The sequence below is a fragment of the Mesoplodon mirus genome (assembly GCF_964341445.2).
Source record: "Mesoplodon mirus genome assembly, chromosome: 1".
NCBI lineage: Eukaryota > Metazoa > Chordata > Mammalia > Artiodactyla > Ziphiidae > Mesoplodon > Mesoplodon mirus.
Genome location: NC_138976.1, coordinates 230,988,973 through 231,014,882, shown reverse-complemented (window position 1 = coordinate 231,014,882; position 25,910 = coordinate 230,988,973). Strand labels below are relative to the sequence as shown.

Sequence of the window (25,910 nt, the reverse complement as noted above, 5' to 3'; positions counted from 1 at the left end):
GCCCCTCCTGACCTTCCAGGACAGCTCAAACCCCCAGCAAGAGCAAGAGGGTTCAATGGCAACCAGGGCTCCCCGCTCTCCCCGCTCTCACCTCAGCTGTAACCCGACGTCTGGTGATGGTTTAAGGCCCGCTTGCCCACGGCCCACACCAATTAGCCTGTGGGCTCCCGGGAACCAGGGCTCGTTTCCACTATACCTCCCACGACTAGCAGTGTCTGGTATGCAGTAGGAATGAATGAATGAATACTTATTTAATGAAGTCATGAACACTGTGCACCGCTGAAAACTTTTCCTAAAAGCACCTCCACATTTTCCTCACCCCGCCCTACCCATAGCAAAATTCCCAGGGACAGGGCTCCGGACCTGTGTTTAAATTTGGGGGGGAAATATTCTCCAGGTGATACCGAGAGCACCATTTGGATTATTAGTCCAAGGGCTCCAAATTAAACTGGTGGTAATTCCTCCAAGTCAGTCGTGTTGCCTAAGAGAAAACGATTGATGGGTTTAGCATTTCAAATTCAGTTATAAATTGAAAGCAAGCATCAAAGTCAGAGATAAATGGCCAAAAAAGGAGTGAGTCACAGAACATTCCAGGATGTGTACTGAGGGAACAGATGTATTGATATTTCAATGACCCACCCCTCCCTCCACTATAACACAATGTAATTAATGACTGTTGATCTTGAATCAAAACATATAAAAGGATTTATCAGTGTAGTTCTGGGATGTACCAAATGTTCTCAGAGCTGAGCGGGTAAGGTGGAGGAATCAGAAGATGTACAAGACACTTAGTAGGTATTCAACCAATATTTACGGAGTTATTTAACTAAAATGAAAAGAATGAAAACACCGTATGGTTTCTACCCTCAGAAGCTTGCAATGTAATTGAAAGATAAAATTAATATAAAAGAAACTTAAAAATTATTAAATACTTTGTAGTATGTTTGTCAAGTTAAGTCAGTGGTAGGCCCTTTCAACTTACACATACTTCCATCTAAAAAGCTTGGGAAAATGTTTCAGCAATGTAAGGCATAACTCTTCAACGTCCAGAGTAATCTTCTCCCTTTATTCCAGATAACAGAAGCATACACATTAAATCATCTTCTTCACATAAATTATTGCCCCGAAATTTACAACATAATTCTCTCTTAGAAAGCAGTTTAAAGCCCTCTTATAAACTGAACATGGGGGCTTCCCTGGTGGTGCAGTGGTTGGGAATCCGCCTGCCAATGCAGGGGACACGGGTTCGAGCCCTGGTCTAGGTAGATCCCACATGCCACGGAGGAACTAAGCCCGTGCGCCACAACTACTGCGCCTGCGCTGTAGAGCCCGCGAGCCACAACTACTGAAGCCCAGGCACCTAGAGCCCGTGCTCTGCAACGAGAAGCCACTGCAATGAGAAGCCCGCGCACCACAACGAGTAGCCCCTGCTCGCCGCAACTAGAGAAAGCCCGTGAATAACAACAAAGACCCAACGCAGCCAAAAATAAATAAAATAAATTTATAAAAAAACTGAATATGAAAAAAATATGAAAAGCACAAATTTAAAAACGTCCCATGCAAACATGTTAACACTGGCTTTAGCCATAAACCATTTCCTAACAAGTACCCAACACAGACTGGATTGCAGGCTCCTAAGAGCCATATAAGAGCTGCAGCTGAGTTATCTTGTTAAGAATCCACTGAAGTTCTTGAATCTCTGAATATGAGCAACAGCTGGCAACCCATTTCAGCACCAGGAAGAGAGCACGAAACACGTCCCGCCCAGGCGGTGGGAGCCGATGGAGACGTCACCTGCGGGGTGGGGGCAGCTGGCTGCACCTAAAGCCTCGCTCCACCTTCCAGAAGTTCGATGTGGGCGGGAGCGGGTGGACGCTTCAAAAGGGGTCATGACTTGACGTGTGAATATACACACTTGAAGGTTAAAGCCATCCGTAAGCCACACCTCAGCGCCATTCGTTCCAGCGACACCTGCTTCCTTGCCGACCACCAGCAGAGGCAGCCCCACGGGGTCTGGAGCACGGGAGTCTGAGGGCGCTGGCCTGCGGCCGCCCGGCAAAGCCTGCAGGCAGGCGGCGCTGGAGAAGCGCGTGCTCCGTGCGCAGGACGCCGGACACCGCCCCGACCGCTGCTTCCCTGCGAGCGCGGTCTGTGCACCGCCGTGTCTGCGGGGAGCAGACCGTCCGGTTACAATAGTAACTTACACTTAGCTGGCTTGCTCACGTCCTAAACAGACTTCTCGAAGTAAAGAAGGCTATTTTGAAGATCAGTGCAAAAGAATTTTTAAGGAATCAGGAATCTTGATTTGGAACACAGACTTGACTTTGTTATTTTACTTTTATTACTCTGCATTTATTTAATATATCCTATTAATACGTTTGCACCGACTTTCAATATAAATTAAATGTTTACATAAAATCATTTCGGCTCCAATAAAACTGTAAAAAGATTGCTGTTTAAGGTGCAATAAATATTTAAAACATTTTAAAAGGACAAATTATAGAAATCAACATGAATCCAGTGACATTTAAAATGCTCACGGTATTCCCCACAAAACAGTTCAATGCAAAGTAGGCGTCATCTGATGTTTCCACTCAGTTTGTGTCTTAATCTCTAATCTCAGGCAAACATCTTCTTTTAAGACTAATGCTTAACCTGTTCCTTGTAAAGACATTTAACTCACTGTTACTGCATATTATTTATGATTGTTCATAATTATTAGTTTTCTAAAATGTCAGGCAAGAATATTATTATTGCTGTTTTTAAGTAGCCTGCTAAACTGTTTTTGTGGATTTAAAAAAACAAAACAGGGCCTCCCTGGTGGCGCAGTGGTTGAGAGTCCGCCTGCCGATGCAGGGGATGCGGGTTCGTGCCCCGGTCTGGGAGGATCCCATGTGTCGCGGAGCGGCTGGGCCCGTGAGCCATGGCCGCTGGGCCTGCGCATCCGGAGCCTGTGCTCCGCAACGGGAGAGGCCACAGCGGTGAGAGGCCCGCATACAGCAAAAAAAAATAATAATAATAATAATTAAAAAAAAAACAAAAAAAACAAAAAAAAAAACAAAAAAAAACAAAAAACGAAACACTTCCACTTCCTAAGCTGATGAGATCTACGCAGCTCACAACTGTACCAGGTGTTAAAACAGTAAGGGTTAACCCTCACCATCTTTGAGAACTTCCACAGGATGGGTCAACTGTCCACACCTGCACTTGTATTTTATTGAGCCCAGTGGCTCAAGGAGGAGCAATGCCACTCAGAGAAACCAAACTCCACATTCATTTCAACCTGTAAATCAAATGACTGTCTAAGGGGCAAAAGGGATACAATGTTTAACTCTAGCAGGGCTGCTGAAGTATTGACACCTACCCATGCCCTGTAAATACTCTTACTTTGGCAATGGCCTCCAAGGTTAACTTCTGGAGTATTCAGCCTGATACAACAAAACAACTAATGACAATTAGACCATATAATTTTTCCCACTTTTGCCACAAAATGTATAAATTAAGATAACATCTGTTTATATCACTTGCAAAATGCCTATACAGTCAGCTCTCCACATCCATGACTTCCACATCCATATTCAACCAACCACGGATAGAAAATATTTTTTAAAAAATTCCACGAATTCCAAAAATACACTGCATTTCCACTGTACTTCAGTTATTTACACAACCTTGTCACTGTGTTAGGTATTATGCATTATCTAAAGATGATTTAAAGTATACGTAGGTTAGTGGGAAGCAGCCGCATAGCACAGGGAGATCAGCTCGGTGCTTTGTGACCGCCTGGAGGGGTGGGATAGGGAGGGTGGGAGGGAGGGAGACGCAAGAGGGAAGGGATGTGGGAACAGATGTATATGTATGACTGATTCACTTTGTTATAAAGCAGAAACTAAAAAAAAAAAAGTATACATAGGTTATATGCAAATACTATGGAGGCTGCGGTATGTAAGGGACTGGAGCATCTGAAGACTCGGGGGCTCCTAGGGCAGATCCCTGTGGGTACGGAGGGTGACTACACACTAACACTGCTGCAGCCTGGAAGGTACGTGTCATTTAGAAAGCACAGCTGGTCACATACTGTCCTCTACAGCCATATTCATATAAAGATGGAAATCAACATTTCTGGCATCAGTAGGTTTGATTAGCGAATGCAGGTATAACACTGTGTGCCCTTGACTCTAATAATAGCCATATCAGTTGGCTACATGGTGAGCTGCAAGCCTCCGTCCACCACCAGGACGTGCCCTGTAATGTATGGAGACTCCAAAAGAAACACAACTGCATGGGCCACATCAAGGGGGTCTCCAAACCTCCCAAGAGGGATGTTTTTCTTTAAATGTTCTTCTTTCAAGTCTTTCGTCATATCTGTATGAACAAATCCTGAAAGAGAAATGTTTGCTCATTTAGTTGAAAAGGGCAGACACTAAGACACTTGCTCAATTTCAAAAAAAATAAATAAATTCGCTGATGAAAATTTGAGATGATTAGTAAACCTTGTTTAGGAAATACAGAGTTTTGCTAGCAATCAGTACCCAAGTACTCATTTTTTATTCAATTTAACCCAATGAACATTTACTGAATGCTAAAATATTTGACCCAACTCGTAGCACAATATGATTGGATAGATATAAACATAAATGAAAATTCCATTCCTTAAGGAACCTGTAACCTAGGGAGGAAACACTCACTTGCACTCCTAATTATAACAAAAGGAACTTGGGTGAATATCCTGATAGAGGTGAACACAAAGAACCACACAAGTGATTAATTTTCACTTGATTAGGGGTGGAGTGGGGTAGTAGAGGGAAGGAAAGCATCACAAGCGTGGTCACATGACCTGATTTGGCAGTTCCGACAAAAATCAGTTTCCTGTGCTATATCTAAGATAGCTGATGATTAGAAAGACCAGTATTTCCAACATTCCTGTAAGAAAAAAATCTAATGGAATTATCCAATCCTGATGCAAGCATACACAGAAAATTTTAAACGTTTAAAGTTAACACGGCAGTGCTGTGTGCAGTAAGGCTCGCAGAGAACACGTTCTCAAGCAGCAAGAGCTGTAGTTAAAGCGCCATAACACGTGGAGCACCAGCTCTAAATGGTACATAGCACAGAAGAACTGCATATCTGTTACGGAAATCTTGTGAGATTAGTCTGATACATATGAATACATATTACCAATAACTTCTTTTTTTTTTTTTTTTTTTTTTTTTTGCGGTATGCGGGCCTCTCACCGCTGTGGCCTCTCCCGTCGCGGAGCACAGGGTCCGGACGCGCAGGCCCAGCGGCCATGGCTCACGGGCCCAGCCGCTCCGCGGCATATGGGATCCTCCCAGACCGGGGCACGAACCCGTATCCCCCGCATCGGCAGGCGGACTCTCAACCACTGCGCCACCAGGGAGGCCCCCAATAACTTCTATAATCAGTATTCTGTACACTACTCATCATTTGGACTTAAAAAAAGAAGGCAAAGTACAGCTGTGATGAAACCGCGTCACGGGTGCGCTGTGAGCGAAGCTCCACCTACAGGAAGATCCCAGTACTGCACGGGCTGCGGCTCCCCAACAAGCAGGGTCGCCGGGCCCCCGGATCCGAAGCCTCTGGATACACTTCAGGGTCAAAGGTGCCCCAGAAAGTGAATCAGGAAAAGAACGCACTTCACATGCTTACAACGTCGACTGAATAAATCACGAATCTAACATTTACATATCCAGGCCATCTTCTCAAAGAGTTCATGATACAATTATTTACTCTAAGGTTGTTTTGAATTCTAGCAAAATTGGCATAATATATTTCCCCACTAACTCCCAACCCTCGGCAGAAAATCAATAGTGCATTTTAATCTTAAAAAACAAAACAGACCTCAATAAACTACAGTAAGAACGCGCTGCAAGAAAGACCTCGTGACTACCGGTTAGCTCCACTTCTCGGTGGCTCTGCTGACGTCTTCTCAGAGGTGGCATTTCGTGGCAAGCAGGGCACTGGGTGAGGACACCCCCCACTAGCTTCCGTCCCCCGCTCTGCTGTACTCTGCAAGCTAACAGCTGGGCAGCACGCACCATCTAAACTGCAGGCTGCTCCTGTCTCGTCAAACAGGGGCAGTAGACTGAGAATGGCAGACTTCAGCTCTACACAGCTACGACTCCAGGATGAAGGTACGCCTCATCACGGGTCGTCGTATTTCCCCTCAAAGGCCCTCAGTTCTTACACTGCAGCCGAGTGGCTGGAAGAGCTCCTGTTCAGCAAGCACAGGTGGATGCTCATCCGGGTTGTTACTCAGGCTGTGCTGAAGGGAACTGAGGTGCCCAGCTTCTGGGGGAATGTAAGGCCACACGGTCTGTGAGAGGCCACAGGAAGTGTTTTCACCCTGGGAAAAAGGCAGATCTGGAACAGGGCGCGAGGTGCGGGAAGGCAGACCGCAGACAGGAAGGGAGATTCAGGCAGTGAAACAGGGAGAAGGCAGACAGGCCTCTGCCACGGAGATGCGGCCGTGGGACAGACCTGGTCCTCCAGAGACAGCCACGGGAGCCAGCCACCGTGGCAGACAGACTGACACACGCGTGCTTCTGACAGGAGACAGGCCTCGTCCAACACCACGGCCTGGACTCACGTCCGTGAGGGGTCAGATCTGTCGAGGAGAGAGTGGAGCCCGCGGGTCCAGCACAGCGTCAGGCTGCTCGGGCCCCCGCCCCGCGGGCCGGCTCTCCCTCCACTGCTCCCACCGAGTGGAGGATCAGGGCGTCATTTCACAGGGGGAGTTCCATGGCCTCTCCCACTGCGAACGGACAGCTGGATGGACAGGCCTCACAGGACAGCTGCCGGCCAGCGCTGGACCCTGCGCTGAAAGCCTAAAAGTGCAGTGGGGGGCGGAGGCCAGGCTGAGAGGGAGAGAAGCCGTCCCCAACGCTGGCTTCTCCTGGACCATGATGTCGGATACAGAGAGCAGGAACCTGTCCCAAACGCAAGCACCGTCCTCTCACTGTCAGCAGCTTTTATTTTTTCTTCTTAAATTAATAGACTTTATTTTTTAGAGCAGCTTTAGGTTTACAAAAAAACTGATCAGAAAGTAGAGGGAGTCCCCACATACCTCATAAATCACTGCCTTCCCCCTGCACCCCCCAATTATTAACACCCTGCCTTAGCGCACTGCATCTGGTGAACCAACACTCATACGCTATTAAGTGAAGTCATGGTTTACCTCAGGGGCTGCCCTTTGGGTTGGACGGGTCTGTGTTCTGACAAATGCATCTCATCATGTATCCACCACTACAGTCTCACGCAGAGCAGTTTTACTAAAACTAAAACTCTATCTGCAGCTTATTCAAATTCATATATATCATCCCCTAATTTATCAGAAATCAAAAAAAACCATGAAGCTAGTCTCTAGCGATAAAGTAGTCCAGGCTCTACCAGATTTCACTATCCTTTATGCTACAGCTCATGAATTACATGGTCCTGAATACATCCACAACCAGGGCACTGCATATAAAGTCTCCTAGACTCTCTATCAGATCTCGTAGGACCTGAGCAGAGATATTAGTAGTTTGTAAACACTGCACACACCCGTTCTTGTGCTTGTGTTGTTTCCCAATGTATGATCTCTCCTCGGCCCCTGAGGACGCTCTCCCATAGCATTCTCCCACTTTATAAAGCTCTGGAAATTTCACTTTACTACTCATTTTACTACATATATATTTACAACACCTTTCAAGCTGGGTTATAAAAATTACAGACTCCCAGTTGGTGCCACTGTCCACAGACGACTGTGGATCACCTATGGGAGTTAGAGGCTTCGGCGGGCTGCAAAGCTGTCACTCCTCAAGCCAGCGAGAGAACTGAGCAACAGGCGCTCGGCTACCTGAGAACGAGGACACCGCTGCTGCGGCTCCACACCCGTGACGACATGCTCAGTGCACTTCTGAAAGACGGGAGCCCTTGAGGAACAGGATACGCTTTCTCAGAAAAGCAGGTGTGTGGTTCTTGTCCAGTGACCGCTTATATTGGGTCAGCTCCCAAGGAAATGTACTTCCTTGACCCATTTCTGGCTACCTATAGAGTATATAAACAAACAGCATCTCACTTCCATATGACCTGGTCACTATTTTAGTCTTGAATATTTTGATATACTGCAGAGAGCTTATATTTAAATAAGACGCCAGGACTTTAGCCAGTTTTAGATACCAGTACTACCAATTGTGGGATGTGCACTGTCTAATACGGCTCTCTGCTTAGATGTCCATTCTCTGATATAAGTTCCTAGGACCTAGAAGGAATTAAAATAATCCAAGACACTTTTTTAGGGAGATAAAACAAGGCTGTTGCCAAAATCTAGACCAAGATTTTAACCAGAACAAATCTGTATGTTCTAATATTACGCTTGTAAAAGTGTACAGGGAAGCAGTGTAAAAAATCAACACCACACTGAACAGCACACAACAGCGCCCAAAGCAGTATCTGTTTTAAGTAGCTGCAAGCTTCTGCCAGCATCTGCCAGCAAGACTTTGTGCCAGGAGTGAACATAAAAGCTCTGCAACTAAAAAAAAAGGGAGGAGAGGGAGCAAAACACTTAGGGTGCCCTGTAGAAACACATGACTGCCGTACCATCTGTCCAGATGTTAAGGGCACATACCCTTTGAGCCCTGGCAGGTTCAGTCCCAAGATGACACTCATATATATACTCACACATGTGCAAAATAAATCACTTACAAGTACCGTCACTGCATTACTAGTCAGACCAGCAAAAGATCAGAAACAACCGAAGTGCCCAATGAGAGGCACAGGTTAAATGAATTACAGTGCACCCATAAAACAGACATTATTATCTTTCAACTCAGCCATTAAAATTAGCGAAGCAGGGGGGCTTCCCTGGTGGCGCAGTGGCTGAGAGTCCGCCTGCCGATGCGGGGAACGCGGGTTCGTGCCCCGGTCCGGGAGGATCCCGCATGCCGCGGAGCGGCTGGGCCCGTGAGCCACGGCCGCTGGGCCTGCGCGTCCGGAGCCTGTGCTCCGCAATGGGGGAGGCCACAACAGTGAGAGGCCCAAGTAAAGAAAAAAAGAAAAAAAAAAAAAATTAGCGAAGCAGTCACAAAAGAGGACACTTCGTATGACAGGGACAGAAAGTAGATGAGTGGTTGCTAAAGGCTGGGGAGATTGGAGAGAAATGGGGAGAGAATGCTCACGGCTACAGGGTTTCTTTTGGGATGATGAAAATATGACGTTCTCAAATGTATCACAGTGATGATGGAACAATTCTGTGACTACACTAAAACCACTGAATTGGACACTTTAAATGGGTGAATGATGAGGTATGTGAGTTATATTTCCATAGAGCTGTTATTTTAAAAAGTGAGCAGTCCTCTATATGGAAGATTGTTCTATGAGTAAAGCAAGGTACAGAACATTGTGAATAGTACGATCAATTTGTGTTTTCTTAAAAATATGTATTGTGAGGAAAAATGTTGCCTGCCATATCAGTAAACAAAGTGGTGGTCCAGTGGTTAGGACTCTGTGCTTCCACTGCAGGGGGCACGGGTTCAATCCCTGGTCTGGGGACTGAGATCCCACAAGCCTCGGCACCAAAAAAAAAGTAAACAAAGGCTGTTGCAGCCATCAAGCCACTACAGCTGCCCCCAACGGTGAGCCCTGAGGGGACTCACGATGGGATAGATAGGAAAGCACAGGACGCTGGCCCCAGAGAGGTGAGGTTCACATCAAAGGAATGATTCCAGTGAGCCCAGACATTGCATCTTTCCATACACAGAAAAGCGCTAAACTCCTTAACTTGAGATTTCTGGTTTTCTTTAATGAACAGTCATTTTTGATGTTCCGACTACCTGGTGTTTGTTCCAAAAACTCCTCTACATCCTGGCTCCCCCCTTACCTCTTGGGAGCAGCCCCTCGGAGCTGTCTGAGAGGCTGCCTCCCAGGCTTAAGTCCTCAGAAAGTCTGCCAAATAAAACCTAATTCTCAACTTTTAGGTTGTGCTTTTTTTTTCAGTCGACAGTATATATATATATGCTCTACTGACTTATATATGAAATACAGAGAGAACTAGCTGACTGTGGTTGGTTGCCTCTGAGGAAGGAACTGAATGGCTAGAGAAGACTCACTTTTCACTCTATGCCTTTTTGTACTTTTGAATTTTGTACATGCTTGTGTTATCTACTGAAAACACATTTTTAAAAGCAACGTATCGGGCTTCCCTGGTGGCGCAGTGGTTGAGAGTCCGCCTGCCGATGCAGGGGACACGTGTTCGTGCCCCGGTCCGGGAGGATCCCACAGGCCGCAGAGCGGCTGGGCCCGTGAGCCATGGCCGCTGGGCCTGCGCATCTGGAGCCTGTGCTCCGCCACAGGAGAGGCCACAGCAGTGAGAGGCCTGCGTACCGCAAAAAAAAAAAAAAAAAAAAAAGTACTGTATCCAATATAGTTTCAATTTATCAAATATTCTATTTCTCATATTCAATATTTTCCAATCAGTAACATTTATCCATGATGAGAAATTTATAGTTAATGTAATACCAAAGCTTAGCAACTAATTCATCTTTAAAAAGTTAAAAATATTAGGCAGCAAATGATAGCCTAATTTATTATTTTGCTTGTCCCTTGTTTTTCCTATTATGATTTGCTTTCTGTTTTTAACTTAATTGGAAACTCCATTTGCAGGTGACGAGGAAAACTAACATTAAAAATAAACATATCAATTCTGATGTTTATCAACTCTGTTAAAGGATCTGAAGAATCTAGTTGAAATTACTATCTAAAATAAAGTTAATAAATAATCCATAGACTCGATTTAATGCTACCATTTCAACTTGTACTTTGCTTCTAATGAATGAAGCATATTCACACCATGCTCACAGCGCAGCCACTATAATACATTACACTACGGCCAAGACAATAAAGGCCACCCTACTCAGCGTCCACATTTCTTAGCAACAGGTTTTTTCTCTCCTTCAGTGTAAACTGCACTAGAAAGTAAGATCTTTAGGGAAGGCTATACACACACACATCCCTAACACTCATAAAATTTCCCTTTATATACAAGCTGCATTTGCACTAGTTAGCCTGTTGCCTTGACAACTAATTAACTCTGACAAAACTAAGCATTCCTTCTCCAGCGTTTCCACAGCATCACAGGGGGACCTGCCTGGCATTCACCACATGGCCCTGTAACTATCTGTCTATACACCTGTCTTTCCCACTGTGCTTCTTTCCTTGTGGCAGAAATAGCTTATTCGTGTTTGTGATTTTGGAGCGTTGCCAGCCCTCACATACAGGAGACACTCAGGAAGTCGGCTGAATGAATGGTTAGAATCAGGATTAGGAACACTTGCACTACCCTGAAACCATCCAGCTTTGGGATCATCGTGACCCAGAGTTAACTCTTCATCACCCACACTACTGCACTCCCTAAAAAAGAGGGAAGCACATACATGCTGCCCCAAACCATAAATCATCTACCCTGTACATGGTTAAACTCGGCTAACACGAAAATCAGTCGGGCTGCACAAAGCACACACACACAGAAAGCAGTGCCAAGACCACAATGCAGCTTTGAGATTTTCTTTTTTTTCCCCCCAAAAAATGAATGCATCTAAATCGAGTCATTTATCAAATGTTCATGGATTTGGAATGCTTGAACTCAGCTGGTCTCTGACTAAACAATGAATTGGGATGAAGGAACGCTGTAGAGCAAGAGGCCAGCCAGGACATTCCAACAATTCCCTGGTCCCTGCTGGTTCAGCACTGGTGCCAAACGCAACACCAGCTCCAGGGCCCACAGAGCAGAGCAGCCAGGGTGAACTTCAGCCTCCTCCTTACGAGCCCCCAGCGGGCCAGCCCCCGTGCCCACAGCAAGCTGGGACAGAGGTCCCACGGCGACCGGCAGAGACACAGGAGAACACTCACTGTCCTCAACAGTCCACTAACCAAACCTTCTATCACACCAGCTCATGAGTGATGATGTAGATTTGAGTTTTAGCACCTTTTTATTAGTCTCTTAACTAATCCAGGAGATTTTTATCAACTAGTCATTTGTCAAAAGGCAAATAATGTAAAGGTAAAAGTTATAAAATTGGAAGATTCCAGATATTTTAGACAGAACATAATAGCAAAAGAACAAAAAGACCTAAATCTTGTAATGATATAAAACAAATCTAAGGGGCCATAATTTTCAAGCCTTATTAGCTGGCAATCAACAGATAACGCTTTTGTAACAGTTCCACCAAAAACCAGCTGTGGGACCTTGGGCAACTCACTCTGTCTCTTGGGGCCCAGTCTTCTCAACAGTTAAGATGACTAGAATAAATCATCACTAAGATCCTGTCCACCTAACATTATCCCATAATCAGTGCAAAGTTTAAAAATAAAGATCTTATATAAAATATAAGGTACAAGAAATTTTTTTCTAGGCACCAGTTCATTACTTGATTTTTTTCACAATCATTTTAGAACTACTCATTTTAGAACTATTTCCAATCATTTTAGAAGTATTCAGGTTCTAAACTACTCTTATCTATGAGTATCAATTCACAGGCTAATTAACGGCTTCCTTCTCCATAAAGCAAAAACCATAATCAATAGTTATTTTAATAAGTTTTAGATAAACACACAAACAAATGTGTGTCTGACAAATACGTAATCGTTTGTGTGTGTGTGCGCGCTCTGGCATGCATCTGGGCTGGGCGAAGTGCACACTTTCTCACGCTGCCACGCTCTCGTGTCCCTGGTGCTCTGTGAGCCACCCCAGCTGTCTACACCTCCAGGGAGCAGCTTGGGACCGGCTCCACTGCCACACAGCTCACATAAGAACCAACAGCCCGACATCAACCCGCTCAATTTGTGGACTTGTCAACTCCTTTGGAAAAAAAAAAAAAGACTAAACGTCAGCCTTGGACAGGTCTTTTCTACTTTTTTGTTTATTCTGTTATCTGCAAATTTGTATCAACATATAAATGGTTCTACTCTCCAGAGACATGATTTCTGAGGTCACCGCTGGGACCGACCGGAGGCTGTGTTTGGACACTGAACTGCACTGTTTTCTTAAAACCAGAGTCTACTTTGTTACCCAGGTCTGCTTGTAAACTTGTGGAACCCCAGATATTTGAGGCAGCTTCCATAATTTTCATTTTGTATATCTAACTGGACCAGTACTAACTTTATATGTGCTTAACTGGTTTATACACCTTGGGACGCTACCTGGTACATTTCTGACTCATCTTAGAAGCACCGTACTTTGTACTCACTCTCAATGGTTCTGGCCTATTCCGACAGGACAGTGACAGGACAGTCCCGGAGACTCTGCCTTTCACGTTTGGGAGCACCTGATACGTTTTCACGTACATACTCTAAAGTGCTCGCACCTGCCCCCACCATCCTGTGGACTCCGCACACCCACAGTGCTGTCTTCTGGCGCCTGCATGCTCGCTGGCTGTTTCAGTTACTCCCGGGAGCCTCAAAACGTGTGGACATCAGAAAGGGAGACGTGTGTCTAAAACTGGAGCTTTGGGGCAATGTAACCTTTTTGAATTGCGCTGCACCAGTTTTTCCTCCTAATCCTGTGCCTGTTCTGGTCCAGGCGGAGGCTGGTTCGGCAGCTCTGCCTTGAAGGAGTGCGTCCACAGTCACTCCACCCCCTCTCCCTTCTGCCCTGAAGGTCACTCGGCACACAGTGGAAATCCAGGTTTAAAATGGGACTTCAGTCTTTTGTAGAATGCTTTGTGTTCATGGGTGCAGATGGCTACTAAACGGAATAAACTTGGTTACAAACTGGGGCAACTAATTTGAAAAGCAACAAACCAGCTCTAAGTTGTACATTCGGATTTGTTTTAAAAGTCTTAGCACAAGTTGGAGAACTTCTTTAGCCTTTAGCAACCTAAACTATAATTCCCATCATTCTGTTTCAATATTTTCCAATTACCTGTAACAGACCAACCAGGCTAAGTTGGCTTTGCATCCTATTTAATCCATCCATATTTTCAACTCGTGTGGAGGGCCTCAAGTCAGCACAGTGAAAGGAACAGGTGCGCTTTATAAAACGCCCCCTCGCCTTCTTCAGGAGGCTCTGACTGCCGCGGTCCCGAGCCCGCATCACATCTGCTTTGTCTTCCAGGTGACCTGCGCCCTGCTGGCTTGGTCTTCCTACAGGCTTCACAAGAACACCAGTGTTCCTGAGGGATTCTCCACAGGCAGCCAGCTCTACTTCGAGCCCCCCCACCCCGTGACTTCTACTCCTGAAGATTCCTTAAATTCCCACCTCTCCAACCACGTTCATTGTCGGCCACTCCCAAACAGGTCGGATTTTAGCAGCCTGAGCTCCTCTGGGAATATACCTCCCGCACACGGGCTAGAACCTGCGGCGGCCGTCGTGCGTGCCCTCACTTCTGTTACCACGTGCCACCACTGCCCCGCCCCGCACCACCACACAGCAGGCCTCAGAGCGCCTCCTTCGCTCACCAAAGAGGCAACCACAGCTAAAATCACTGTCACAACCTATTACTTCCCAGAGTGACTTTTCAAAAGATGTTTCTTCCTCCTAAGTCTGCGTAAAATATCTTTTCTCCTTCAAAATGTTCTTTGTGTTGAAATTCTAACGTGAATACGGGGTAGCTCTCTGGGGCACAGTGACACCCAGTGAAAGGTGTCTTCTCCATTTTGGAGACAAACATACGTGACCTCTGATCATTCTTTCTCTGTACAAACACTGGCTTTCTGCAGTACAGGCAGACCTCGTTTTATTGCACTTTGCAGACACTGCGTTTTTTACAAGTTGAAGGTTTTGGGCAACCCTGGATCAAGCAAGTCTATTGGCGCCATTTTTCCAATAGCATTTGCTCACTTCATGTCTCTGTGTCATATTTTGGTAATTCTCACAATATTTCAAACTTTTTCATTATTACTGTACTTGCTGTGGCATCTGTAATCAGTGATCTTTGATGTTAGCAGTACAACTTGACTTGAAGGCTCAGGTGATGGTTGGCATTTTTTAGCGATAAAGTATTTTTCAATTAAGGTATGAACACTGTTTTTATAGATATAGTGTTACTGCGCACTAATAGACTGTAGCATAGTGTAAACACAGCTTATACATGCACTGCGAAACCAGAAGGTTTGTTGACTCGCTTCACTGTGACATGCACTCTACTGCGGTGCCTGGAACAGAACCAGCAGTGTCTCTGAGGTCACCAGTACGTCAGCTGTTGTAGGGGATTACTGCATGAAATGTGCAAATGACATCATCTACATAGCCTTTGGATTACCTCCTCTGGTTCACTGTTATTAAAAGCACATTGTATTATAGAGCTATTCAGATATTTTAGATATAAAGATGTGTTATTTCTTTAATCTAGACGTATGGAGTACATTAGGTAATAGATGCATTACTTGGAAAGTTCTGCTTTGACAAACTGACAAAGTCTGAATTAACAAATACTGTATCCCAGTGAGCAGCAAATCAATGAAACATCCCAAGAAGAGGAGCAAGACAATTAAAATGGAAACAGTTCTCCGAAGGGGCACAACGTGGACCCGTTCACCTGCAGGGTGTATGCTACCAGTACTCCCCACCCCACTTACTTGAAATTCTTACATTCAGCTCTTGAGAGTTCTTAACTTAAATACAACTGACTTTAAATGAGAAGTTTCTCTTGTGGTTTTAGTACAGATGCAGCGTCCCGGCCCCCTGAGTCCCATCAGACCGAGGTCACGCCCTCCCGGGTGGCACTGCTCCAGGACTGAGTAACAGTGCGGGTCCCCTGCTCCTGTCCCAGCACCTCTGAGAACTACCTGATGATGATGACGTACTTACAGACACAAAAACAGTCTACTGTTATTGTAAAAAGCCATAGACGCATATAAATTAAAAGAAAAAGGAAGTTCCCACTCACCTGGCGCAACTACATTCACTCTAATTTTCTTTCTTGCTACTTCTTTAGCAAGAGAGCGTGAGAACGCAACTAGCCCGCCTTTACTGGCGCTGTACACGGACTGGCCAGAACTGCCTTTTACACCTGCAACGCTTCCTGGAAAAAGAAATGAGAGCAAATTCAAACCAATTAATGGGGTTACTATTCTGAATGTTCAGATACTCTACAGTAAACAAGCAAGGTACAAACTATTCTACCCTGTCCTCTGCTAAAATTAGGAATCCTAACCATTGTCATTTGAGTAGTAAGACTTAGGGTCTGAGTCTCCTCAGATACAGAGAAAACAGGATCCAAAAGAAGCTCACGGGAAGCCCTGAGTGCCGGGCAGGGGTTGAGAACGGATCCATTAAGTGACAGGAGCCCATTCTCATCTCTGAGGAGGGCAAACGTGATGAAAATTCTACAGTAGTTACAAAGGCTTCCAATAGGACATGGTTAAAACCAGAAAAAAAAAGTCAGATAAAGGCTGATTTTATGATTCTACCACACACATAAGGAAGTATTTATTTCCACCTAAAATAAATAGTTTATCTGAGGATAAATCTTACTAAATTTCAACTACTGTAAATCTAAATTAGCAAAGTTTCAATTGCACTCTATCTGTAAAATTGCAATTTAGTTACCTTCAGTGATGTATTAACCTGTAATGCCTACTATAAAGATTCTTGGGTGGCTTCATTTATATGAATATGAAAGAATAATTTATAATTCAAGTATCAACTGTATGGAAATAAATTCTTGCAGAAGAGAAATTGGGGAAATAATCTTCTCCACCAGTGACCTGTACTTATGATATAAAAATTAATCAAGAGCCTCAGAAAATTTCTGAGAAAGTAATTTAATTTTAGAAAAAGAGAACATTGCAAATACTTCTCAAATTATAATCAACAAGTCCAATATTAAAATATTTAACCACGTTAGATGTCACATGCCAGTTAATGACAAAGGAAGAGAAATATGAAGCACAGAAAGAGAGAAAAGACACATCAGACACAGGAAACGCAGGTGGAGAGAGAAAGGGGTTTGGGGAGAAAGAAAAACAAGGAGAGACACAAAAAAGAAAGAACACGCAGGCTTAAGAGGAAAGGCCGAGCATGAGGCTGGAGCAGATTTATTTCACGCCATACGCTACAGTTCCCGTCAGAGTGATAACTTCTGAAATACAATGGACTTTCTCGCAGTTTAAAGTAGTCCCCTCTGTGATAAGAGTCCCCTAGTTTATTTTCAATACTCTATTTTTATTTACTTTCAGCATGAATCTAAAAATTTGCATGTAAACAAAGGACTGATATGGGCTTTTTATATATATCTAAAAGGGGGATATTTTAGAGTTAAACAAATACACCCCACTTTATCAGGTGAAACATACAGGCCAGTGTACCAGCTTACAAGAACCTAAATCATATCTGGCTGTGTTAGAAGGCAAAGGTCAACTCATTTACTAAGCTTTTATAAGAAAACCGACCTCTCACATTTTTAAGGGTAAATGTCAAAAATGTTCTACTTCTTATTAGCACAGTATTCTTTCCTTTTCTCATTTTCAAAAAAGAAAAACCGTACATTCTGGCTTTAAAAACCCTTATATTCTGGTTTAAATCTTGTATATAAACCCTATATTCTGGCTTGGAAAGACATCTCCTGCATTAGAAAGAACAGGGTCACTGACTTTAACAGGGCAGCATCCCCCTTCTGTGGCCTTCTACAGTATCACCACTTAAAAGGCAGATGGCATGCTGCTATTTTCAAACTGTCAGACTGAAATACAACTCCAAGCCACTTTGCATTTTAAGGTCTATAGGCACATTCTACAGTCTGTCTGCCCCATGGGGCAGGTGAACTGAAGACTAGGAGTTACTTACATCCATCCTAAAAAACTGAAAAGGTTGTTCTCTTAAGAAAACCTCCTCTTAGACCTCTGAACTAGATTTATTAGTGACCCATGCAAGCGCTGTAGAAATCACTTTTTAGCCCCCACTAACAAAAAGTTTTTAATTTCTTGCCCAGTTTGAAAATGCGGTTTCACATAAAAATCAGGATGTTTGGACTTCCCTGGTGGCACAGTGGTTAAGAATCTGCCTGACAATGCAGGGAACATGGGTTCAAGCCCTGGTCCGGGAAGATCCCACATGCCGCAGAGCAACTAAGCCCATGCGCCACAACTACTGAAGCCCGTGTGCCTAGAGCCTATGAGCCACAACTACTGAGCCCGTGTGCCACAACTACTGAGCCTGCACTCTATAGAGCCTGTGAGCCACAACTACTGAGCCCGTGTGCCACAACTACTGAAGCCCGCGCGCCTAGAGCCCGTGAGCCACAACAAGAGAAGCCACCGCAGTGAGAAGCCCGTGCACCACAACGAAAGCCTGCGCGCAGCAACAAAGACCCAACACAGCCATAAATAAATAAATAAGTAAATAAATAAATAAATAAATAAACATTTTTAAAAGTTAAAAAAAAAAACAGGATGTCCAACTTCTCTTAAAAAATCCAAATAGCTGGCCAAACTGCACCATGTTTGTGCACAGCAACCACCTGCTGGATCTGAGCCATTCCCCACTGGGCACCTTTTGTCATGTATCACCTGGCTCATACTGTCACTTTCCCAATACCAGGTGGTGTCCTCATATAACACCTGCTTGACCACTAGAAGGATGTAAATGGCTGATTCCTGTTTTACAGATTAATCAGTTAAACTAATCCTTTTTCTGCAGATAATAAAGATACATTCCGTCCAAGTTTCACAAGTAAATATGTTCCAAATTAGTTGATAACCTTCTTATGGTACATGAGATAATAATAAATCCACAGAGATCAGACTCACCCACATTCACAATGGACCCTGTCTGCTGTTTGATCATGGTCTTCATGGCAGCTCTACAGGTCAGCATGGAGCCCAAGAGGTTAGTATGAAGCTGAGACAGCATGTCTTCGACATTTGTCCTTACTAAGAGGTTATCCCTACCAAAACCACAAAAACCATGTAATTTAAAATTGGGATAAAACAAAGCAAATTAAAAAGTCAAGAAATATGTAACATTTTCCCTGAATGCAGAATACAAGAAGTGCTTTATATTTGAGCTAGAACACCTAGAGAGCACATTTTAAACTTGGTTTGAGGCACTGAAATAACTGATAAGTCAGAAAGGATCCCTTGGAGGACAGGCCCTGGCCCCACTCAGGTAGAGGGGCACATACCCCTAACTGCTCAAAGTAGGGCCACGTGGCCAAAATAGCTTGAATGAAGTAACTGCCACACTACGCCTTGCTTAGAAAGTAAATTTTTATATTATCCTAAACATTCTGTCCTAAATTCATTTAAAAAAAAAGAATACCCACTCTGATCCCATTAATATTAACTGAGAAAACATATATGGTGGCAGAGGTCAGGACCATGGTTACCTATAAGGAAGTACTAATTGGGAAGAAACTGAGAGAGCCTGCTGGGGTTCTGGAAAAGTTCTGCAGCTCAGTATGGGTGGTGATTACAATGTTAAAACTGAACTGTACCCTTACTATAATCTCAATATAAAAGAATGAAAAGAGTGCGTGGACCGACAGATCAAGTGTCAAAATACAGTTTTTCTTCCAATGAGAAGTAAAACAAGTTAATTAGTATGTTAACTCATATTATTCAAAGACATAGAAGGAAAAAAAGACATATAGAAATGTACTTAACTTTGTGACCAACCTGTTAATGCCAGCTGCATTTACCAAGAAATTAACTCGACCTAAGTTCTTCTCTATCTCTTCAAATGTATTTTGAACATCATGTTCTTTGGCAACATCACAGCTCAATGCCAAATGATCTCCTATACAACAAAATTAGATCAGAATTGCTAATAAAGTATAACTTGAATTTAAAAATGATTCAATACACATTTGTCAAGCATCTACTACGAGCTAAATCTGTTCTATCCAGAACATGAGATAAAACATGATTACGTCCCCGATTCCTGATTTCGTGGAGTTCAGTCTAATAAACTGGATGGGGGCAGGTGGGTAACAAGAAATAAAGTACTTTGTATGATTCATCTAACAATATTTATAGCTTTGACACTGACCCCATGCTATGCAATTCAGCAGTTTTCTCTGTTTTATATTCCTTTTTTTGAAACTTAACGTCTAATTCAGTTAGGTTTTTGATGAATTGCTTTCCTGGCCCTGAAATAAACTCTCAGATTTTTTTGTTTAAGTATGTCACATATGATGACTATTGTCAAGCCTGACCATTAGGAGAGATAAGACAAAGCGAAAGCTGTTAAAAAAAAAAAAGCTAAAACTTTTTTACTAAAAACTCGTACCCGTTTTTAAACATATCTACTTTTTTTGAAATGTTTAAATACCAAAAAAATTACCCTTCAAAGAAAGCATTTTTTACTTAATAATACACCTTTTTAACACTCTTAACTGTAAATTTTTTAAAAAAACTAAACAATTGTTTATCTTCTGGCTAACCTTGCCTAATACATTAAAATTATCTCTTTAAACATTCGAAGACAGTAGGTCATCCGGGAAGTGATACTTTCTGGGTGAAAACCAGTCACTCATGGACCACGTAATTCAAGGAAATGCAAGGCCCCAGAGCATCTGCCTCTCTCTCGGCTCTTACCTGAAGACACGCTGGATCCACAACCCCTGAAACCCAACAGCAGGTTTCATACTGTCCAGCCAACACTGATGGCGTGGGGTAGCCCAGAAGGACCCCCACGTTCTCGCCCCTTTGAATCTGAGCAAGAAGCATGGCTGAGATGCTCCCTGGTCCATAACGTACCCGCGGCCCACGTAATCACTTCGGTGAAGCCGTCGGTGACGTTCCTGTAAAGGTGCCCCCCCCCCCGGCCCCGACGGTGAAGCCGGTGCCCCTGCTCCCGGCCCGCCTACTACCTCAACAACAGCTGCGAGCTCGGACCCTCACAGCACCGACTTACTACCCTCCAGAAACTGAAATTCGCAGAGAAACTGACGATCCATTCCTAATAAACGGGGGGAAATGGAGTTTAAGTGCAATAACAAGGAATCTGGCGGAATAAATCTCATTCTCCCTTGGTGATGGTCACCAAAGCACCGTAGTGACGTCAGTGCCTTGGACACAGGAAAGCAAACAGGGTACAGCCAGGACTGGAAGGGCCGCAAACGTCCTGGGCCGGCACTGCCTGCGCATGCGCACACGTACCGACGCGCAAGGACACGCAGGCGCGCCGGGAAGCCTCGCCAGACCGCGCCGCACCTGCGGCACGCACCCGCCCCGCGCCCCACACGGTGAGCCCGACCGGCCCGGAGAGAAGGGCATCCACGACGGCTTCTCGGACCCGCACCGGCCGCGGCCCACACTCGCCGCGCAGAGGCGGGGCGCCCCCGGTCGGTACCCACCGCCCAGGTCCCCGGCCACGGCTCTGGCCCCCTGCAGATTCCGGGCGACGATGGCCAGTCGGTAGCCTCTCTGGGCCATCAAGCGGGCCACCGCCCTGCCGATGCCCCGGGAGCCTCCGAACACGGCGCACACCCTGTCCATCTGGGACGGTGAGCTGCAGACCCGGAGGAGGAGGGTACAAGGGCCGGCCCTTCCCACCGGCCTCGCGCCTTCACACCACAGCGGCTCCCACAAACCGAAGCGCCGCCCCAGGCCTCCCGCCGCCGGACTGGAGCCCGGGAGGGCGGAGGCGCCCAGAGCGCCACGTCAGCACGTCACGTCGGCGCGCCGACGTCAGTGCGCAGAGGCTACGGGCGCCACGCCCTCCGCGGACGCGAGCGTGGGCGGAAGAGACCGGGGCGAGAGAGACGGGGCGCGAGAGCCAGCTGGAAGGGGCCGCGCTGCATGCTGGGACTTGTAGTCTCGGTGCCGGCGGAAGGGCACGGTAGCGGTGCCGTGGGTGGGATGGGGGCTGCCCTGCAGTCGGTGGGCCCTGGGCTCCGGCTTTGCCAACACCCTGGACGCTGGATGTTCCGTCGTAAGATCAGAACCGTGCCGGGTTGGGACATGGGGATCACAGCGTTAGGACCCGGGATGGCCTCTCCAGGTTGTGTTTGGCTGAGACCTGAGGTCCTCCCGTGAAGGAGTGGACACCGGAGTCAGCGTCAGAGCAGACCTTGGTCTTCCTGTTGTCCAGCTTGGCTCACGTGCCCCACGCAGGGTGAGGCCTAACAAACCAAACCGTGGGCGCGTCTGGAGCAGAGAAATGTTTCGTATAGGGCTGTAAGAGGGAAGAACAAGCCTGACTCCATAGTGGGTCTGTTTCTTCCACTGTAACCTTTGTATTCTGTTGCTTTTACTTTGATTTAAGAATGTTGCCTGCAGCCTGAAATATACTGGAGAGCCAGTGCTCAAGGCTCTGCCCTTTAAGGGGACAGCACTTTTCCATTCATACAGAGATAAAAAGTTGCAGAACAAAGAATAACGTTGGTGTAGTTGGAGGTTTACAGGAGCATCGTGACCTGACCTTTGTGGAGAAGCTGCAAGAACAAGGGATTCCTATACAAAATGTGCAACAACCAGCCACACCCCCTCCCTCACCTGGCCTTTAAAAATGCTTTGGCGGTTTTGGGGGCACAAGGCACCCATCTCCTTGCATGGCCCTGCAATAAACCTTTCTCTGCTCCAGAGTCTGACGTGTCGGTATTGTTGGCCTCACTGTGTGTCTGGCACATGAACTTGGTTCAATAACAGCTTCAGGGAAGGAGTTTTTATGGGCACCATTTGCTAGGAGGTCTGCGGAGTGTGTACCCCTCTTCTGATTGGTTGGTGGTGAGGTAACAGGGTGGTGTTCCAGCAATCTCAATCATCAGCCTCTGGTTCCGAACAGTCTGGGTCCCCGTGCTTGTGCTCGGCCTGAAGTCACCATCCTCCACCGGGTGGGACCTTAGTTCCTGCAGAGAAGAGCTCAGAGACACGTATGAGGCTGTTATGCAGGTCCCCTGAGGAGAAACCAGGACTCTGCCACATCTTGCGCTGTTGTTTCTTCCTGCACCCCTCCGCTAATAAGTAACTGTTTGAACCTGCCCTTCGGAACTCAGGAAAGGTCTAGGAAGGGGAAAGCCTTTTTCCTACGAACGAGAAATAGGTGACATGGAAAAGCTTTTATACCCGGGAGGGTCCCACGCGGTCCTGCTCAGTTTCAATCCCCCCCGCCTTCTTTGATTCTCCTGCATCTTCAGGGGAACAAGTGTTAGACAAGAAAAGGAATACCATTTTGGACAGAGGGGTTAATCATAAATGCAGTTTTAGGGGGACTCGGTTTCACCCGCCTGAAGGAGTGGGACACGAGGGTCAGACTCAGCCCAGACCCCGCCCTCCCTCCCCCTGCCCCACCCGGACACACTGTTCTCAAAGGGAGCTGTTGCTGAGGCAGGTGCCCAGTCAAGAACATACAGGAGGAGCTCAAGAAAGGCTAACTGAGGGCTTCCCTGGTGGCGCAGTGGTTGAGAGTCCGCCTGCCGATACAGAGGACACGGGTTCGTGCCCCGGTCCGGGAAGATCCCACATGCCGCGGAGCAGCTGGGCCCGTGAGCCATGGCCGCTGGGCCTGCGCGTCCGGAGCCTGTGCTCCGCAACGGGAGAGGCCACGGCAGTAAGAAGCCCTCGTACCGCTAAAAAAAAAAAAAAAAAAAAAAAAAAAAAGGGCTAACTGAACGGTCTTGCCTCAGCATCCTCAGCTGCTGCAAGCAAACAAAAACACTTACTGCAATTCTGAAGGGAATGTGCTCAGGGCTCTCCGGGTTAATCAGCTGAAAATTGAGCATTTGTTACAATTTTACTTGATACAATCTTTATATTAAATGTTTCAGAAAAGTAAACCGTGGTCCCTACTACTAAAAAGGAGACCATCTGGGGGCAAGAGGACAACTACACATGGAACGCGAAGGAGCAGCACACAGTCATGAAGCGCAAGGTTATCTTAACAGGAGAGCTCAGAGGAGAGGGAGGTCAGTGAAGGACGCAGCGATGCGCGGAGAGGCTGGATCTGAGCGCTGGATGCAGACTGCACGGCGGCAGGGGAGGAGCCACAACAAAACAGAAACCCCAAGCAAACGGAGCCTCATTTTTGTCCTACCTAGCTCCCGGGGGGATGTGAAGTGGCTTGCAAAAATATGCAGTAAAACCTCACATCCATTAAGATGGCTACTATTAAAGAAATGACTAATAATACCAAGCACGGGCGAGGAGGTAGAGACACTGAAACTCTTGTGCACTGTCGATGGGAACGTAAGCTGGTACAGCTGCTCTGGAAAACGGTATGGGTGGTTCCTCAGAAAAATTAAAGACAGTCTTACCATACAATCCAGCAATCCCACTTCTGGGTAATTCCACTTCTCAAAAGAATTGAAAGCAGGGTCTTGAAGCAATATTTGTAAACCCATGTGCATAACAGCATTATTCATAATAGCTAAAACGCAGAAGCAACCTAAGTGACCACTGATGGGTGGTGGACAAGCAAAATAGAGTACACGCACGCACACTGGAACGTTAGTCACCCTTAGAAAGGAATTCTGCAATATGCTACAACATGGATGAACCTGGAGGACATTACACTAAATGAAATAAGGCAGTCACAAAACAACAAATGCTGTGTGATTCCACCTATGCGAGGTACTCAGGGCAGTCAGAATGATACAGACAGAAAGTAGGATGGAAATTGCCAGAGGCTGGGGAGAAGGAGGAAAGGAGAGTTGGTGTTTAACAGGTGTAATGTTTTTGCAAGATGAAAAGAGTTCAGGAGAGGCATGGTGGTGATGGAGGTTACCATATGGGTGTTACTTAATACTATTGAGCTGTACACTTAAAAATGGTTAAGAAAGTAAATTCTATGTGTATTTTACCACAATTTTTAAAATTGGGGACAACAAGAACACTGAATGCAGTCTAAAGTTTCTTAATGGGGTTGTCTTTTGTCCCTAACGTATATAACAATCCTGTCAAAATACTGTGATTGAAGAGCACTTTAAATATTTCTTCCCTGAGGAGTTATAGCACAAACTTGATACTGGGTTGTTTTCAACTTTTAGAAATTATTTTATGGTTTTTAAATTAATTTTGTCTTTTAATTATATAAAACATTTGCATGGTTCTTAAGTGTAAACCACAAAGCAGGTACATTCAGAGAAGCACAGCTTTCATCTTTGCCTCTGTTTCCTGTTCTCTTCCTACCTCTATAAAAGGTTAAATTTTTATTTATCCTTCCATCCTTTCTTTTTGAAAATATTAGAAAAGGCATGTCTCTTCCCTGTTTTACCCTATTTCTTATACAAAGGTCGACACTACAACAGTTGTTCCACGCCTTGCTCTTTTCAGGATAATAATATATCTTGGAGATCATGCCATGTTTCTTTTCACACTTGCACAGTCCTCCGTATAGGGATTGTGACTGGCAGAATCCTAAAGCCGGCCCTCCCCTTCCCACCCCAGCTATTCAATCCAACACGAGCCTAGGAACCACCGGGAAGAGAATCTGAAGACATAATTAAATCCCAATTCAATAACCTTAAAATATGTAGATGATCTGGGTGAGCCTAGTCTAATCAGGTGATGCTCTTAAAGCAGACCATTTTCTCTGGCTGGTGGCAGAGGAGAAGTCAAAGACACCGAAGCCTGCTCAACAACAAAAACCAAGCAATCCAATCGAAAAATGGGCAGAAGACCTTAACAGGCAGTTCTCCAGAGAAGATGTACAGATGGCCAGTAGGCACATGAAAAGATGCTCAACATCACTAATTAGAGAGATGCAAATCAAAACTACAATGAGGTATCACCTCACACCAGTCAGAATGGCCATCATTAAAAAGTCTACAAATAGCAAATGTTGGAAAGGGTGTGGAGGAAAGGGAACCCTCCTACACTGTTGGTGGGAATGTAAGTTGGTGCAGCCACTATGGAGAACATTATGGAGGTTCCTCAGAAAACTAAAAATAGAATTACCATATGATCCAGCAACCCCACTCCTGGGAATATACCCAGACAAAACTATAATTCAAAAAGATACATGCACCCCTATG

The 25,910-nt window shown here is 45.4% G+C and overlaps 1 protein-coding gene across 4 annotated transcripts; it reads right to left on the bottom strand.

The window, feature by feature from the left end:
• On the bottom strand, nt 1-23,491 carry CBR4 (carbonyl reductase 4). Of its 4 annotated transcripts, none has more exons than XM_082625268.1 (5): nt 21,294-23,491; nt 19,612-19,732; nt 18,745-18,881; nt 15,885-16,019; nt 1-215 (listed from the first exon to the last, which is right to left on the bottom strand). In XM_082625268.1, the coding sequence occupies exons 1-5, from the start codon at nt 21,433-21,435 to the stop codon at nt 88-90; spliced, it is 663 nt and encodes a 220-aa protein (XP_082481394.1). In that variant the 5' UTR covers nt 21,436-23,491; the 3' UTR covers nt 1-87. The 4 variants fall into 4 exon arrangements, with proteins under 4 accessions (XP_082481394.1, XP_082481392.1, XP_082481393.1 ...); XM_082625266.1 differs by lacking the exon at nt 1-215 and adding an exon at nt 681-4,380 and having other exon boundaries at nt 21,294-23,481; XM_082625267.1 differs by lacking the exon at nt 1-215 and adding an exon at nt 681-4,380 and having other exon boundaries at nt 20,855-21,393.
• Nucleotides 23,492-25,910: the final 2,419 nt, after the last annotated feature.

Bases quoted from the DNA above. Each gene is read 5' to 3' on its own strand.
- CBR4 (XM_082625266.1), bottom strand. From the start codon at position 21,435: ATGGACAGGGTGTGCGCCGTGTTCGGAGGCTCCCGGGGCATCGGCAGG. The intron at 19,733-21,293 runs GTGGGTACCGAC...TTTGTTGTATAG, and splicing joins CGTGGCCGGGGACCTGGGCG to GAGATCATTTGGCATTGAGC. The intron at 4,381-15,884 runs GTGAGTGGGAAC...TTTCTCTTTCAG, and splicing joins AGTGAATGTAGTTGCGCCAG to GATTTGTTCATACAGATATG.